This window comes from Equus caballus, chromosome 26, assembly GCF_041296265.1.
Source record: "Equus caballus isolate H_3958 breed thoroughbred chromosome 26, TB-T2T, whole genome shotgun sequence".
In the NCBI taxonomy this organism is placed as follows: domain Eukaryota; kingdom Metazoa; phylum Chordata; class Mammalia; order Perissodactyla; family Equidae; genus Equus; species Equus caballus.
In genome coordinates, this window is record NC_091709.1 from 37,808,989 (window position 1) to 37,828,252 (window position 19,264).

At 43.4% G+C, this 19,264-nt stretch overlaps 1 protein-coding gene across 1 annotated transcript in view; it reads left to right on the forward strand.

The window, feature by feature from the left end:
* Window positions 1-364: 364 nt before the first annotated feature.
* Window positions 365-19,264, forward strand: part of KCNE2 (potassium voltage-gated channel subfamily E regulatory subunit 2) — a 65,391-nt gene continuing 46,491 nt past the window's right edge. The window contains exon 1 of the mRNA XM_070252573.1: window positions 365-485. Within this exon, the coding sequence (XP_070108674.1) occupies window positions 480-485 (6 nt within the window). The 5' untranslated portion in view covers window positions 365-479. The remainder of the gene's footprint in view (window positions 486-19,264) is intronic.

Sequence of the window (19,264 nt, forward strand, 5' to 3'; positions counted from 1 at the left end):
AGCCCAAGTGGAGTGACTGTAAAGATGAGATTGAGAAGCAATGGAGAGTGCCATTCTGAAGGGACCAAATCAGCCTTCCAGCCAGACAGCCAGCAATCCCCCGATCAGGAAGGGCAGGACAGGTTACAGCAACCAGTGCTCTCCCATCTGTCATCTCATATGCCTGTGTGCGACTTGCAAGTCCCAACTCTTCTTTCTCATAATGGTGTTTCCAGGGCCTGGCATAGTGCTGGTCGCATAGCAGGCATCCGATTCGTGTTTGTTGGGTATTGTTGAATGGCAGTCTCAAACTGGGATTACACGAGTGGAAGTGAGGAAGTTCATTTGTTTGTTTGATGTTTGTTGGTTCATTTACAGGTTCATTTGAACAGTTTGTGAACTATGAGTCAATACTGTGCTAATTCATGGAAAAACCCGCTAGCCCAGAGCCAGTCCCTGACTTCAAATTGTGTACAGTCTGATGAGGGAGAGAGACACATATGCAGGTACGTTCCAATTCATACAGAGGGAGTTAAGTGCTGTGGGAACAGGAAAAGGGGGGACCCCACCCAGGCTGGGATGAAGGGTGTAATAAGGGAATTCTGGCCAAATATCTGTGGTGACCGAGGGGTGCCCCGGGGAGTGCTGTGCTGCTGTGGTACTGCTTTCCTTCTCAACGGGAGCAGAAGATGATGGGGAAGTGGGAGGGAACTCCAGTTTTACAGCTGGAAGACAGGTCGTAGGATAGGGATCTAGGGGCGTCCACTTGTGCCTCATTCTAGATCCTGTTCCCACCCAAACTTCAGCCCACATCTGGAGCCTTCAAAGTCTCCTCACTCCAGTTACATCCCCTTTCTTTCTCTTCTTCTTTTGTCACCCTTTTAAACTCTGTCTTCTGGGTATAAACTCCGCCCTGAGCAGCGGAGAACAAGTGTTCAAGAGTCGCAGATCCTGAGGGCTCAATCTGGCTTAAGCTTTGAAGAAACTGAGCCTCTTGGGAGTAACAATAGGCTCCTGACCCCCTAGACAGTCCCCTAGGCCCATCTCCCCAGGGCCCCTACCTATAAGGGTGCTGGTATAGCATGCTGTGCCCTCTGATGTCTCCTCTGAGGAGAGGGCAATGAGCTGCCCCGTTTTTGGCCTGCCCCTGCCTCCCATCTGTCGTCTCCTCAGCTGCCCATGCTCCCAGCTGTGTTCACCATCATGGATGTTTTCATCCATGTCCAACCTTCTAACAAGGAGCTCTGGACTCCGGCTAAAATATGGGAATGGAGACATGCTTAAATGCACTCGTAATGTCAACAAGAAGAATCGAATTAAACAAAAAAGCTTCTGAGTGGGATCCAGAGCCTCAATAAAACATCTTTGTACTGGAGAAGACTTTGATGAAGGGAACAAATGGGAAAAACGTGGTCCCTGCTCATCCTCTGTGAATCTGAAGGCAGTGTAAACACTTCCAGGCCTTATTTCTAGCCAGGGAAAGAGGCTAAGCAGTTGTCTGGAGCCAAAGATTGCCAGGAGTAATAAGAAAACACTTTAAGTGAGTTTTCTCCATCTGTTTAGTTTCTTAATGCTGAAAAAAAAGAAAAACTATAAATAAAAGATTCAGAGAAATGTCACATGCAATCACCTCCACCACAGAAAAATAAACAAGGCTTCATTTCATCAGGAAGGTTCTCATGTGACCAGTATATTCTGATGGATGCGTTTCTTGGCTAGAGGTCTTCAAACTTAGGAATTTCCAAGTTGGGTTGCTCAAACACCACTTTGGCTGAAACTTGGTTCCAGCAGCCAGGCATGGCCATCTCTAGGTATCTATCCCACTGGGCATTTCCCTCCCTCCTCAATCACATTGTCTGAAGATGGAATCAAGTTAAAGAGAGCATCTGGGTATCCTGGAAGATGAAGAGTCGATAAAGACCCTGGCCTTGGGAATATGTTGGTATAGGGAGGTAGGAGCTCACCCTAGGAGTGTCTGCACCAGTCTTCTATCTTTTTTAGCATCAATTGTGCTAACCAGCTTCCAGTCACCCACTGGCTTCCCTGGGATCACTGAGAACAAATTACAGCATGGCCTCAGTTGGCAAACACCTTGATGTGCCATGCCCTTGGGGGTGATTCTGCCCAACAACATCAGAGCAAAGAAAGTTGATTTGGACCTTTAACTTTAGAAGCCAATTTTTCTAGGATGGTCAGAGTGTCTGCTCTTGTAAGCCTCCAGGAGGGCCAGGGAATTTGGTCATTTAACAATCACCATAAAAACAATGTCCTTTAAAAATCTCTCTGTAGAGCAGTGAGCCCAGAGTCTTACATTCTTGGGTCTTCAGTGGACAGGATTTGGAGATGCTGAGTGTTGAGTGGTGATCGCTTCCTGTGCTGAGATCTCTGTCTCCACCTCCACCCCAAGAAGATGACCACAGCATCAGCTTTCCAGAAAAAGCCAAGACCATATACCACCAGCAACCTCAACTTTTCCATTCCATAATATTATAATATCATGGTTTGTCTAGAGCTTTCCTTTCCTTTTTCCTCTCATTCTCTTTTTATCTCAGAGGAAGGGGAGAAGGGTGTGTGTCTTCATCCCTCTCCAGATAAGACTTTAATCTATGTCTCGATCACATCTGCTCCTTTCTCATTTGGAATCTTTCTCCAATAATTTATTTCACTTCCTAAAATTCTCCTTCTCTACCACCTTCCTCGTCTTTGTCTATAAATGTCTCTGGCATTCCCTTCACATCTCACACTTGGCTTATCTAAAAATGTGGAAGTTTTTTGTACTTCACAAAACCGACCCATCCTCCCAGGGGGAGAACATTCTCCCAAGCAACTGAGACCACCTTTTGGAGTCATTTTTGATTCATCAGCCTTCCTTGCGTATCTCTTGCATTCAGCCCTTCTTTTCCATTATCACTGTAACAAACACAGTTCAGGTCCTTACTATCTCATATTGGGAATACAAATAACAATGACTGTTTATTATTTGCCAGGCACTGTGCTTCATGCTTTTTATGCATTATCTCACTCTTCACATCAATCTTATGTAGCACCTTCTGTTATTACCCACTTTGTTCAAATGGGGAAACTGAGGCTTAGTTAATTAATCAGCTTACCCATGGTCAGTATAGTTGACAAATGCAAGAGCCAGGATTCACACGCAGGTCTGCTGACCCCACAGCCTGAGCTTTGAACTGGGACACAAGGCTCACCACTGTGGTTGCTTCTTAATCAATCTCATAAATACACAGGTCTTCCTGTGCTTCCTCTAGTCTACCTTCCTCACTGTTACTAGGGTGATCTCCCTAAAGCACCAATGGCACTGCATCTTCCCCTACTCAGAATTTCTCATTGGCTCTTCCTTGCCTGCAGGATCAAGTCAAAACACCTTAGCTTGGCATTCAAAGTCCTGGTTCCACCAGGAGGTCACACCTCTCTTCCTTGAGAAGACCCCTTCTTACCTCTACTGAAATCTTCTCTGTCCTCTAAAGTCCAGTACAAATGTGATCTCTGTGGAACGTTTTCTGACCGTACTAACTGGAATGGTTGTTGTCTTTGCTTAAACTCCCATTGTGCTCAGTTTGGGCCACTCTCATGGTGCTAGTGCTCTGGATTGATTCATAACGTGATTATTTGCATGCACGTCTTAGTTATATTCTTGAGGTCAGGGATGTGTCTATTTATGCTAACACTGGCTGCTGCAACATACAGCCCAAATATTAGTGGCCCAACAAAACAAAAGTTTATTTCTCACTGATGTCAAGTTCAGTTGATGGTGGAGGGGTGAGAGTGGTGCTCTACTCCACATAGTCATTCAGGGGCCCAAACAGACGGAGACTCCACCACCTTCAACATATGGCTTCCAATTTTTCTTTGGGCGTGGACATTCAGACAGCAGATGTAGCACTAGAAAGGAAGGGGAGAAAGACTGCATGGGAGGTTTCATGGCCCAGGCCTGGAAATGACACATTCCGTTGGCTAGAACTCCGTCTCATAGCCATTTAAGCCATATAAGATTGGAAGTGTAGTCACTGTGTTAGGAAGGAGAAGAAATGGGTTTGGTGAATAGCTAACCGGTCTATATTTGTGGAATGAATGACCAAGATATTGCTACTTATTTGTCAGAGAAGTGGGTTAGGAAAGGTGGTCTCCAAAGCAAGGTACACACACCCCAGGTTGTACCAGACGATCCACTGGCATAAAGAAAGGTATATTAGAACGTCTTTTTAAAAATCTAAAATAATAAGAAAGAGCTTCAGCGTTGCTGATATTCAGAATACAAAATGACACTGGTGCCTAGATTTGGTCCTTATGTCAGACAGTCTCAAGTCTCATCCAGCGTGTGAGTTATCTTGAGGGAAGAGTGGCATCCCCAGTACGTGAGGTTGCCAAGAGCCCCTGCGTTCATTTGAGTTCAGGGTGATACGACAAACCGCAAATTATGTGAGCTTAGCTAAGTGGATTTATGGTTTATATTATCACACTTTAACAAAACCAACCCCTGCAAAGTAGACAAGTGGTTTTAAATGAACCTGTTGTGAAATTGCTGGTTACAGATAATACTGATAATGTGACCAGTGAGGAACCACTAGAAAGATAGCAGGGCTGACCCTTCTCCCGACGCAAGCACTTTTTTGGCCACATTATAAGGCAAAACAATGATAATCTAATCAGTTCTGGCAACAAGTTACCAAAAAAAATAAAACATCGAAATGAGAAAAACCTGCTTGAAATATGAATTTTCATCATCTACCATTAACTATGAAACTCAAGCTAAATACACATTGCAACTTGGATTATTAACTAAAGCTGGTATGAAGCCAACACTATTTACAAAACATTTAAAAACCTATTATCTAGAATACGAAGGTAAATTTTTGCAATTTTTTAACTTTTAGAGCTATGCCCTTCCCAATCCAGTGCTTTACAAAAATCACAATAAATTTGATGATAAATGTTTAGAAGCCCCTATGGAAGTTTCTTATTTAATAGTAAATGAGAAAAAGCTACATATTATGAAGGAAACACTTCATTATTCCTTTTTTGGTGACAACAGCTGGAAAATAATGCATGGAACACAAATTGGTGACTAAACTAAAATGCTTTCCTTTGTCAGCAAATACTGTTGGAAGATGCCTTGAAAATATCATTGAAGATCTGAAATAAGTACTAGGAGAAATTAGACAGTGTGGGAGGTTTACCATACAGTTGGGTCGAAGTACAGATGTTTCTAACATGTCTCAGCCTATGGAATTTGTTAATTCTACTCAGTCATGGAATACATCCAGGACTACTTTCTTTGTAAACTTCTAGAAAAAAGATGGACTGGAGAAGCTATTTGTAATTCGAAGTGACTTCTGTAACAAGAACAATGCTTTATGAGAAAGCTGTATTAGTGTAACACTTGATGTGGTGGCCAATCTGACCAGAATATAAAAGGAATCCCAGGGTAGCCTCACATCCAAAGGTGGCTTTCATTTACTGCTCCCTTCACAGACAAGGCTTCATCAGGAAGAATTTGTCACTGGAAGGTACAAAGTTTTAGAAAATGACATTGAGGCTAACTTTCAAAACAAAATATAGCAATAAAACAAACACAAAAAACACTCTAAAATATACAAGAATCTTTATTCTGTAATGGAAGGGGAAGTAATTGTGAACATATTTGGTATCACATAGAGGTTTGCTGGCTGTCTGTTGTAAAATCCTTAAAAGAGTCGTCCAACTTAGAGAAGAGGCATCTCGTGCTTTTACACAGATGAGTGGTGCAAACTTAGCCTCTGCCAGATGTGGCTATCAGTGGTTTGCAAGCTGGCAGATATTTTTGAAGTAATACATCAACATAATCTGTAAAGGTAAAGATTGTATTTTATTTATTTATATATTTTTAAAAGATTGGCACTTGAGTTAACATCTGTTGCCAATCTTCCTCTTTTTTTCCTCTCCCCAAAGCCCCAGTACATAGTTGTATATCTTAGTTGTAGGTCATACTAGTTCGTCCATGTGGGATGCCGCCACAGCATGGCTTGATGAGCAGTGCGTACGTCCGTGCCCAGGATCCGAAACTGTGAACCCTGGGCCGCCGAAGTGGAGTGCACAAACTTAACCACTGAGCTATGGGGCCGGCCCCTAAAGACATGCTTTTAAGTATTCTTTTGTTATCAGGCCACATTCTACGGGAGAGGAGTGACAGAGCTTAATTCAGTTTATAAAACGCTTCCAAGCATGTGACCACATGTCTTCGTGGCATCACTTACCAGGTAACCGTGGGGTCACAAGCGAAGACAAAGTTTCTGAGAGATTTGAGGAATTTGAATGATAGACAGGCTTCAAACCAGGGACAAGAAGTTGTCATTTAAAAAAAGCCACCCACTGGCTTACTTGTGCTGAATTAACATTCAAATAGTGCCTGAAATGGTAGATGAGCTGGTTAAGAAGAAACACTCAATGAGGCCTCCTTCATTCATTCAACGTTTATTGGTTCTCTACCATGTGGCAGACACTCTGTAGGTACAAAGCCACTATGACAATGTCCTCAAAGAATTTGGAGCCCAGATTCCACCGATGACCAAACGTGACAGCTGTGTCAAATGCTAACTCAAACTCTATCCTCCTTTTTCTCCACTTTCCTCTGTCAAGCTTCTTTCAGAAAATGACTTAACTCTGTCTCTCCTCCAAATTCCTGCCATTGTGGTCTTGGTTTCCCTGACGAGAACCAGAGAAAGGTCTGTCATTCTAGAATCTTGAAACTTTGCCCTAATTAATTAAGGATCTTCCAACAGCTCGATTAATCCCATCTGCTTTCAACCTGAATCTTCTTTTAATCTCGAGATTTGTATTTCCGGCTCCTTTGTCACTTTCCTCACAGCTTCTTATTAAAACCCCATCTTGGAGCTGTTGACAGCTTCCTCTTATTTTCCCCTAGTAAGAAAATAGAGTGACACATTAAACTGACATAAAGGGCTATGATAGTAAACAACTATGATGCCCGAGTATTGATTGTGTTTTAGGTAGTAGGATGCACACTTTACACACATTGTTTAATTTAATCCTCACTTCGACCTTTGAACCTCATGGGAGAAAATTCAGACTCAGAAGGTCATCTAACCGGCCCAAAGTTACACAGCTAGAAAGTCATATCCCACATTTCTGAGATTCTAAAACCCACGGTTGGACCACTACACTACCCCATCTTTCCTCTTTAATTGTACACCAGCCCTAAGATAATCCCACAAATAACACTTAAATTAGTTAAATCAGGCAACAAATATTCTCAATAACGAGCTGCTCCCAGACTCCTCTATCATCCAACCAGTGGGTCAAGGTTTTGCAATTCAAATGTGTAGGAAAATGGGCTTCAGTTTTACAAACGCTGCCCTTGACGTTTCTGTTAGACTCTAAGGGGCTGTGCCATTCTCGCCACCTCCTCTTGTCTACTTCCCTTTATCCCCTTTGCGTTTGGCGTTGGGCCAAGTCAGTCCGTGATGTCTGGTCTTTTCAGCGGCAAAACTTATTCTCTGCCTCTGCCACACTCCTTCCCTGCCTGCTTGTTAAACCCTGTTGATCCTCACGACCTAGCTGAAGGGTCGTGTCCTCTCTGAAGCTGTCCCTGAGACTGACTCCAACCAGCTCTCGGCAGAGTGGATCGCCCTCCTGTGGGACCCCACATCTCTGTTAGAACACACTGACCACGCTTTTACTGTCCATCTCTGCTGCACAGAGACAGAGGCTGTCTTGTTCAGCATTTCATCCCCAGTGCCTAGCACAGCATCTGGCCCTGGGAGGTGGTTAATTAGTGTCAGTTGAATGAATGAATGAATGAGAAGAAATATGGAATGGGGACAGGGATGCGAGGATCTGGAAGTCTCCTGGCCACCTCTGTGGCTGGAACGGTTATGCATTCCAGAACTCTGTGCAAACACTCAAGTACGACTCAGCCAGCCAGTGTGGGTGGTGTGTCTTGGAGCAGGGGAAGAAGAGGAGAGAGATCTCCCCTAAGTATCTGCCAGAGTTGGGACCCCCCACAACTTGGCCTGATCCACCAAGTTCAACCCAAAGCCAGGAATTCCAGAAAACATCCCAGTCCCCTCTACATGGTTTCAGCCCAAAACAACAAGGCTGTTGTTTTTAGGATCTAGGATGTTATAAAAAACTACAGGGGAAAAGTGAGCTGATCACACACCTAAAAGTAACACTTTCCTGGGGTAGAATGGGGAGCTGGCTAGGTCAATGAGCAAAATATCATAGTGTGCAAGAACTGGAGATGGTGCAGGGAGGGGGGTGTATTAGTTTCCAATTGCTGCTGTAACAAATTATCACAAACTTAGTGGCTTTAAAACAACACGGAGGTCAGAAATCCTAAATCAGTTTCCCTGGGCCGAAATCAAGGTGTCGGCAGGTCTGCATTCCTTATGGAGGCGCCAGGGGAGAATCCGCTTCCTTTCGTTTTCCAACTGCTAGAGGCCACCTACATTCCTTGGCTGATGGCTCCTTTCTCCATCTTCAAAGGGCGTCACTCCTATTCTCCTTCTCTCCTTACATCTTCTCTCTCTCATTCTGGTCCTTCTGCCTCCCTCTTATAAGGACCCTTTTGGTTATATTAGGCCCACTCGGATTATCTTGGAGAATCTCCCAGTCTCAAGATCCTTAATATAATCACAGCTGCAAAATCCCTTTTACCATGTGAGGTAACATTTTCATAGGTTCCTGGGATGAGGACGTGGACATCTTCAGAGGACCATTACTCTGCCAACCATGTGGGTAAAGAGGCAGATTCAGGAGTCTGTGCCCTACGTCCCCAAGGGATTTTTTGTATGTGTGTAAAAAAAATAAAAGGAAGAACAGTCACACTAACAAAACAAATGCAACTCTCAATATAAAAGGAAAATCAAGTAAATATTTATTTTGACTTAGTCCTGAACAAAGCAGAGAAAAATTTGCTTAATGTACAAATAACTGAATTAATGTACAAATTAACTTTGGTTGAACTGCAACCCTTCCATTGACTAGCTCTGGGACCTTGGGTGAGTTACTTAATTTCTCTGATCCTAGATTTTTCTGTTGAAATAGGAATACGCATACTTATCTCACCAGCTGTTAAAAAGATAGTCTTTTTAATGAGATATTCTTTTAATTTTAAATGAGATATTCTAAATAAACCATACAAAGCATAAAAAATGAATTGCAGGGGCTGGCTCCGTGGCCAAGTGGTTAAATTCACGAGCTCTGCTTCAGTGGCCCAGGGTTTCGCTGGTTCGGATCCTGGGCGCAGATATGGTACCACTCGTCAGGCCATGCTGAGGCGGCATCCCACATGCCACAACTAGAAGGACCCACAACTAAAATATACAACTAAGTACTGGGGGGATTTGGGGAGAAAAAGCAGAAAAAATAAAAAGAAGATTGGCAACAGTTGTTAGCTCAGGTGCCAATCTTAAAAAAAAGAAATGAATTGCATTTCTTCAACTGTAATACACCTTAATTCCACTGATTAAAAAATATAAAAATGTGTATCCACTTGACTCACAAGTCAAAAGATGCACACAAAAACATAAAGGGCCTAACCAGCTACACAACTGGGACAGAAATACAGCAAATATACTCAGTGACATTGTCCATATAATAGGACAATTCTCAAGAACATTTCCTGATAGTTAAAATACACACCTTTTTTAAATTTAAAAATGTGTTTCCAGCTTTATTGAGATATAATTGACATATAACGTTGTGTAAGTTTAAAGTGTACAATATGTGGTTTTACACGTGTATTGCAAAATGATTACCACAGTAAGGTTACTTGACACCTCCATCCTCTAACATAATGACCTTTTTGTTTCGTGTGGTGAGAACATTTAAGACTCCTCTCTTAGCAACTTTCAAGGATGCAATCCAGTGTTATGAACTGTAGTCACCATGCTGTACATCACATCCCCAGAACTCAGTCATCTTATAACTGGAAGTTTGTGCCTTCTGATCAACATCTCCCCATTTCCCCCTCCCCCAGCCCCTGGTAACCACCATTTTACTCTCTGTTTCTGAGAATTTGGCTTTTTTAGATTCCACATGTAAGTGAGATCATACAGTATTTGTCTTTCTCTGTCTGACTTATTTCACTCAGCATGACATAGGAGTCCACTTGGGTATCCCTAGTCAATAGAGAAAACTCAGGCAAACCTAAGGTTCCTGGACAGGCAGGCATGGGTTTCATGGCTGGGGTGGTTGTGGTAGATGCGCTGCCATATTTTGACCAAGGTTCTGGAGCGCCTGGTGGAGGAGGAAACTCTTGGACCTTTCCTTCTGGGCTTGGTGGTGTCAGAAAAAGCAAATATGTTAAGGGAGAGTTGTTGCCTGGGAAAGGCCAGCTAGTTTGCAGCCTAGGGGTCTTCCAAAGAGATACCTTGTTGAGGAGCTCAAGCCTGGGAGAATGGCGTGCATTCCTTGCATCGTCATTCCAATTCATCTCTGGATCTACAGCATTTCAGATAGTGCCCATTCCCTGTGGCTTGTTGCCAAACAGCTCAGTCCATGGGAGAGACACCCACCTTCAACGTAAGTGGTGGTGACATTGTGGATGAGGGTGGGACATGTGCAGCTCACTCGCCACGGGTGTGGACAGGTGAGAACACACACATCCCTGCGGGGAGCCTGAACATTTCTTCTCCCTACTCTTGTCATCTCCTGTCATTTTGTGCCTCCCCATTGGAGGACAATATATGGTGATTAGTCATTGTTAAATAACTAAATGACTTACATAAAATTAGCATTTAAAAGCAATTTAGTGGAAAAGTAATAAATAAAGCCAACAGTTACTATTCTTTAAAGAAATAGTGTGAACAAAGACTCAAAGACTGTCAAACACTGGACATTCACAGGACAGCCTTTCCAAAAAAAGAGAAGAGAGAGAGAAGGATCAGAGCCAGGGACCCTCCCCAAACCAATTAAGTCAGAATCTCCAGGAACGAGGCCCGGGCACTGTGATTTTTTTAAATAAGCTCCCCTGAATCATTCTAATGCCCAGCCAGGGTGAGAACACTGAGCCTTGTCAGTTTGTATTCCAGCCTCCCAGGGAATGCACTTCCGGAACTGAATTCCCAGTCCCCACTGGCCACATCCCCATGATGTCCACTGCTTAGTCTAGCCCACTCCCAGTCTGTACCTGTCTTCCCTGCCAGGTCTTCATCAAATGCCTTGAAGAGGTACCAGCCCTTGAGAAACAGTCTAAGGGAACTCCCAGTCTGTCCATGATGGTCTGGGCTTCTTTGAGCCCCAGAGAGAACAGACTTCTGGTGGACTTGCCAAGGAAAGTGCCTAGTCTCCCAGGGACAGGTCACCTGCAGCTGGCCTCCCCTGGCATCAGTGATCCTTGGGGACAAGTCCCAGCTTCTGCCTGACCAGACCTTGTGCAAGGAAGCTCCTTACCCACCTTCAAGCTCTCTCTCTTTACACTGCTCCATACACTGGGCATTTCCCAACCCTGACCCAGTGAATGGTCACCCTGCATGACCCCTACACCTCCTGCAGTTGTCCTGAACTCGGCCTTAGACAAAAAGACTAGTTTGAGATCGGCTTTCTGACCTCAGTTTCCCTGGCCTCCTGGACCTGAGTGTGACTCCTGGTGTGAAATCTCCAAGCAGAGATCCTTGGCTTCCACCAACCCTGGGGGTCTGCCAACCTTCCGGTTCTGGTTTTCTCCAACCCTCTCATTCCCTCTGCTGCCCAAGCCTTGCTTATGACAATTATTTTTCTCAATTGCCTCATGTAAGGTTTCCATGGGGAGCCAAATCTGGTCCGCATAAATGTGTGGTGAGCTTTCAACAAATACTCACAGTGGCGTTGCAACAAGGTCCACCAGATATAGCTCCAAGGGAATGGGTGGAAACTCAGAGTAGATGAGAATGTGGTTTCCAGCATCGGTCTTTTAAGTGCATAAGTATCTTGGTGAGTGGTAAAAGAACCCCAGCTGTTTATTTTACTTCTCCCTCAACTCAAGTTGAAGACTTCTTGCCTATAAACCATGAAGATGCAAATTACTGTGGCCATTTTGTGGGCTTTCCTATTATAAAAAAACCACTTGTTTTCATGGTAGTTCTACATTATGCTATTTTGAAATTTTATGTGAAGAATTTGATCAACTCTCAGCATTCCTTTTTATGCAAGTGGAATTTTGCCAAGCTCGGGAATGTCAATCCTTTTTTCCTTTCTCCCTGAATTTTACTGTTGTCTATCAAAGAAGCCCGTGGTCCAAATAACCCCTTTCAGGCAAAAGCTAAGAAGATGATGGTGATTTGATGTCACCTGGTTCTCATGTTGTGGCCCTGCCTGCCAGGAGGGCTACTCTTGCTGTGACACTGTAAAGAGGGTGAGTGTGGGTGGGGCAGGCCTTCAGTAGACGCCATGCCCAGGGGGCGGGTCCTTCAGCATAGGTCCATGTCATCAGAGGTGAATAGAGAAGATGTCGGCCTTCCTTTTCTGATCCTCCACATTTGTGAGAACTTTAGCATGAACGTGTCCCCTTCTTGTCCTCTTTTATGGACCACACTACAGAAGACTCTCTGGGTTGAGGTTTCTTAACTCATCAAGTCTCAGGTCCTTCTTCTCATGTCAGTGTAGTTGGGCATTATCAAAACTCTTCATTATCCTGACAAAACTGACTGTTTGTGAAGCTTGCTTCTCCATCCATTCAAATGGATTGTTATTTGGTTATTTCAGTTATACATAGTTGCTCTTCCAGGAGAGACATGAGGGGCATGAAAGGAAGAGAGGATAAGACTTAACTTCAGCTTATTTGGCTGGTCCAAATAAGTCAGCAAAATCATTCCTCCCGATCCCCAAGTGTCCCTTGTTCTTATTTAGTCTGCATAATCAAGAATACCATACATGACATGGACAAAGCTTTGGGAATTTGTCAGATTTTCTCCATGTCCACTTCACTATCAATAAAAGAAGGAAGGCAGCAACATGTAATTCAGTGGCTCTCACCTGAATGAAGGTTGGACTCACTGGGGGAGGTTTTAAAAAAGGCCAATGCCCAGGCCCCATCACCATCCTATTAGGTGGGAATCTTTGGGGGCGAGACCAGGCAGTGGTATTTTTTACAAGCTCCCCAGGTGCTTCTAATGTACAGTCAGGGTTGAGAACCTCTGGTCTAGTAGATTAGTCAAGACCAGTGGTTCTCAAACATTAGCATGCATCTGAATCTTTTAGAAGACTTGTGAGCTCAAGAAGTTGCATTTTTAACAAGTTCCCACATGATGCTGCTGGTCTTTATTCTAGGACCAACTCTGAAAACCATTGGTCAAGAGATCTGAGGTAAAATCCTAGTTACTCTGCTAATTCACCATAAATTTGAATCATCATTTAATATGTTCTCTTTGCTTTGATGCTCTACAACAGGAGTAGGCAAACATTTTCAGGTAAGGGCCATGTAATAAATATTTCCAGCTTTGCTGACCATATGGTCTCTGCTGCAATTACTCAACTCTGCCCGTTGTAGCACAAAAGGATTTGGCCCATGGGCCGTAATTTGCTGACCCCTGTTGCACGGTTTTACTACCAATGTACCTAAGTGAGGATTTCTTTTCATTTATCTTGTTTGGTGTTCTTTGGGCTTTCTGAATCTGAGGATTGATATCTTTCATTGATTCTGTAAAATTCACGGTTATTATCTTTTAAAACATTGCCTCTTCCTCATCATTTCTATTGTTCATTCATGACGATCTGAGATGATAGTATGTTAGAGCTTCTCACTTTATCCTCCATACTTCTTAACCACTTTTATATTTTCTACCTCTGTTTCTCTGTGCTGCATTCAGATCAATTTTTCATTTCTAATAGTACTTTTTGGCTCCTTATCAAATCTGTCTCATGTTTTGATAGTCTCATATCTTCAATCTCCTCATTTATTCTTTAAATATTTTTATGTAAACTAACTTCATACTCTGGGTTGATATTTCCAATTCCTGTGATCTCTGCAGATCTGATTCTGTGGTTTATGATTTCTCTTGATTTCGTTCACGACAGCTTAGTTTATCATGAGTTTGGTGAATTTTGTTGCTGAGCTCATATTGCTTAGAACTTTTTCTGTGATAATTCTTTGAGGCCTAGGTTCAAATAAGGTATTGCATTTGTTTCTGTCAGGTGCCTGGGAGTACTCCCAACCTGGTATCACTTTAAATAAATTTCTGGCTTTAGGGCTACCCAAGTAATATGAATTTCAGCTCGCTATTAAAAATTCTCAGGGGACACTACTTTCTGGCTGTTTCCTGGAGAGAGGAACACACTTCCTGGGCTCCTGTGAGAGTTTGGCTCTTTTCCTCTGGTCCAATTTTCAGGGTGATGTCCTCTGGTGGTCTTGGCCTTATGTAAAGGGATCTCCCAATGATCTCTTCACCCTAGCTGTCCCTGGTGCCTGCATGACCATTAAAACCTGGGTTAGGCCACCAAGAAATGGCTCATGCCCTCATAGGCAATCACGGCCTTGAGCATTAGCTTTCCTTTGTGGATTCACGCTTTCTCAAGGTTTCTGACCTTCTAGGAATCACTTGTTCTGATGCCAGATCAGCTGTGCTTTACAGAAATTAATTTAATTAATATCATCTCTAGTATTTCAAGTGGCCTATTTAAGAGTGCTGTTACCATATTGCCAGGAACACCAGTAGGTAACTACTTCTTATCTCTATTTCCTCATCTGCATGTGGAGAAGTTCAGAACCAGGACTCAATTCATTTTTTAAAAAAAGAATGGGTCAGAGATTTTTATATTGTTCCCAGCCTTCTTGTGTTATCCTGTCTTTATGCTGCTGTGCTATTCGAGGACAGACTAATGAACTAGTCCTCAGATTGGACCAGGTTACTAACATGAATCTATTTCATAGGACCCTTTTAAAAAGGAAATGCATGGAATTTGTGGACCCATCCCTTGAAGTTTTGAGTTTCCCTGTGTGATTCAGAAGGCCCCCAGAAAGCTGCAATTTGTCATTTTGCTGAGGCACCAATATGAACCAACTATGCAGTGAGGCTTGTATTGGGAACAAATAAGGTGGCTTTGTGAATGTGCCTAGCCCACCACCAGCATCCTCATCCCAGGGCAGTGTGTGATCGCTGCTCCTTGACTTATACTACAAAGTAAGTCTTTTGAAATCATAAAACAAAAACAAGTAATTTTCTTGCATGTGAAAAATGGTTACCAAGTGCAAGCTAGAAGTTTTGTAAAAGTTGAAGAGGCAGTTGGATTGTGGTGTGCATAGACGCACAGGAAGCACTCAACTCCCGATGGAAATGTGATTCGGGAAGACGCCAGGAGCCTGTACAAATTTTTCACATTCTTGAGTTGGGGAATTCTGGAAGAACCAAGAGTGCCATCCCATGAGGATTTCAAGCGCCTACTGCATATTAATAAATCGCTTTGTGAAAAATAAAGTTAGGCAGAAATGCTAAATTTAAAAAGAATCTGCACACTCTGGCAGTTTCTTACAAAACTCAACATACTCTTACCATATGATCCAGCAATCAAGTTCCTTGGTACTGACCCAAAGGAGCTGAAAACTTATGTCCATGTAAAAACCTGCACACGGATATTTATAGCAACTTTTTCATGATGGTCAAAACTTGGAAGCAACCAAAATGTCCTTCAGTAGGTGAATGGATTAACTGTGGTACATCCAGACAATGGAATATTATTTGACAATAAAAAGAAATGAGTTATCAAGCCATGAGAAGACATGGAGGAAACTTAAATGCATATTATTAGGTGAAAGAAGCCAATCTGAAAAGGCTACATACCATATGATTCCAACTGTAGAACATGCCAGAAGAGGAAAACTATGGAGACGGTAAAAAGATTAGGAGATGCTAGGGGTGGGAGGGATGGAGGGATGGCTAAGTGGAGCACTAGGGACGTTTAGGGCAGTGAAACTATTCTGTCAGATACTACCGTGGTGAATACATGTCATCATGCATTTGTTGAAACCTGCAGACTGTCCAACACCAAGAGTGAAACCTGATGTAAACTATGGGCCCTGGGTGATAATGTTGTGTCAGTGTAGATTTATCAATAGTAACAAATGTACCACTCTGGTGGGGATGCTGACAGTGGGGGAGGCTCTGCATCTGTGAAGGCAGGGCTTATACAGGAATTCTCTGAAATTTCTACTCAATTTTGATGTGAACCTAAAACCACTCTAAAAATTAAGTTTATTAATAAAAAAATTTTTTTAAAGCCTGCAGAATGTAATGAGTTTGTATCTTACCTGCTTCTTCAGAGTGGCTATTACCCCCTGAGAAAAACAATCCACCTGAATTAATACACAGGACTCAGGCCAAAGTGTCTGCTCCTCTTATGTGTCCCTATCTGGCTGGGGACGTGATCTTGGGCCCTGGGAAGGAGATATGAGCAATGGCATCTTGGGGCTGGGGGCGTACAGAAGGAAGTGAGCACATTCTCCCACAAGCCCAGAGGGCATGTCTTCAGAGAGGTGAGAGCAGAGCCATCTGGCGTTTCCTGCCTTCTCAAGTGTTGTGGAGTGGCTTTCTGGGAAGGCTGGTGTGTTGGGCACAAGCATGCGCTTCGGGGAGAATCCGAGTGAGCCGGGAGAGGCTGGAACGGCAGCTGGAAGATGTCGCTTCTGACCTCCCCTGATTTTTAGTAAAAAGCAGGACTTCCACATACACCTACACACACTAGCATATCCAAGAACAAGTGCACAGATGTAGACAGATGGACAGGCATACATTGATGCGCACATAGCCAGTGCACACTTGCACAGTTACATGTGTGTGCACATTCAGAGTTCATATCTGTTAACGGATACACACAGACGGATGATCAAGGCAGCTCGCCATTCTGCAATACAAGCAGTAGCAGCTGATAAACATGCTCTCGCCATAGCCTGGGGAGTTAACTGTTCTAACACACGTCCCCTGGGATTGCAACAGCCTTCCAGAACAATCAGCCCTCCCTCCTCCATCTCTCAGCCGCACGTGGTGGAGCTCCATCTGTATGGGAGCCTCCCAGGATGGTTTCTGGCAGATGCACATGTGTGTCCATCTCAGTCTGCTTGCAGGTGGCCTTCCCACCCACGCATCTTCAATGTCTGAGGCAGCTTGCAATTTAGTGCTGTTGGTTGATGACACTCACTTCACTCATATGACTCTGGAGGTCTTGGGGGGGCAAGAACGTGCTGCCTGCGGCTGCCTGAGGGGACCAGTGGCAGGAGATGTGAGGGAACTGAATCATGTCGGGCCAGAGGAGCGTTTCTTCCTTGCCGGCCCCAACAGCTCTGCCCTTCTCACTTGGAGCCTGCCTCTCACGGTTGCATAATCTGCCTGGAGAAACCAGCGGTGGGAAGGCGTTTGCAGTACTTTGGGACACTTCTGCCTCGAGGCTGCTCCTGGGAGCCATCTCCTAAGTAGAAACAGGCGCATTTGCACATTGGCAGCTGGAATCCAACTGAATGTGGAAAAATGCTCAACAGAGGGCTCAAACCAAACAAAAAATTACCCAAAACAACACCTTTTAAGTTTAACAAGGACTTAACCATTTTGAAAAACTTCTGGTACTAATAGACAATTTTTAAAAAATTAATTTAAAAACTCTTCTGTTGAGTTCAGAAGCAATGAGCCTTTCAATACTTCTATTCTTTTAAAATTATATACTTTTGAACATAATAGAATTATTTTCCTTTGAAATCATTGGACTGAACTATTTTGCAACCATGGTAGACAAAATAATGGCTACCCAAAAATGGTCACCTCCTGATCCCTGGGACCTGTGAACATGTTACTTGACGTGGCCAAAAGGGGCTGTGCGGATGTGATGAAGTTACAGATTTTGAGATGGGGAGATTATCCTGGATTATTCAGGTGGGCCCAATGTAATTATGAAAGTTCTTATAAGAGGGAGGCAGGAGGGTGGGGGTCTCACAAGGAGGGGTGAGGACAGAAGCAAAGGTTGGAGTGCTACACTTTGCGGATGGAGAAAGGGGCACAAGTCAAGGTGTGCAGGTGGCCTCTAGAAGCTGGAGAAGGTGAAGAAATGGATTCTCCCCTGCAGCCTCCACATAGGAATGCAGCCCTGCCAACACCTGGATTTTAGGCTTTCTGACCCCCAGAACTGTAAGATAATGAATTCGTTTTAACCCCCAAGTTGGTGTCAGTTTGTTTCAGCAGCAATAAGAGACTAATACAACCTATTGTGGTTGGTTAGATCCTGCCTGCCAGCTTGAAAAACGCTTGACTAATTCACACATAAATTAACCGCTCCCTGGGGACCTGCATGCAGTTCTTGGCTGCCTTGCTTTGTTTGGGTGAGACTGTAGGATGAATTGTCCACATACTTTTCACTATGCTAAGTGAAAAATCCTTGTTGAGAAATTTTAAATCTAATTACAAGCACCTTCACCCATCTTTGTTGGGGATTATCCTACTGTATGAGTTTTCTAGGGCTGCCAAAACAAAATGCCACATATGGGGAGGCTTAAACAACAGAAATTTGTTTCTCACAGTTCTGGAGGCTGGAAGTCCAGGAGCAGGTGTCAGCAGGGTTGGTTTCTCCTGAGACCTCTCTCCTTGACTGGCACATGGCCGCTTTCTTGCTGTGTCCTCACATGGTCTTTTCTCTGAGCTAGCACATCCTTGGTGTCTCTTTGTGTCCAAATTTCTTCTTCTTATAAGGACACCAGTCATATTAGATTAGGGCCCACCCTAAAATTACCTTTTTAAATTTAAAGATAAATTATCTTTTTAAAGGCTCCATCTCCAGTTACATTTGGAGGTACTGGGGGTTAGGGCCTCAACAGATGGATTTTAGGGGGACACATTTCAACCCATGACATCTACAGTGCATACAGGTGGGAGAGAGTCTGTGCCAGTGAAGCAGACAGTGCATACCACTTAAGTGATACGTCAGGACTGTTCTCTATAATTCCATGTTTACACTCGTGTGTACCATTGTGTGAATCAATTGAATCTATATCACCTTGTCACCTTCTGGCTCACAAGGAAATATGTTCCAGAGATCATTAAAGCAAGATGAGAAGAGGCCAGCTCTGGAGTGGCAGAAACAACCCCAGAAAAATCTTATGGGATTGGGAATTAGAGGAGGAGGGGAAAGGGTGATATAAATGAAATTAGATCCCTACCTCACACCATACAATTTACACATACATCAGATGGATTACAGACCTAAATGTGAAAGATATACTTCAAAAACTATTAAAAGTATATACATGATCTTCAAGTAGAGAAAACCTAAAAAAAAAAAAACACAAGAATGTATAAAGTCCAAACAACAAAGA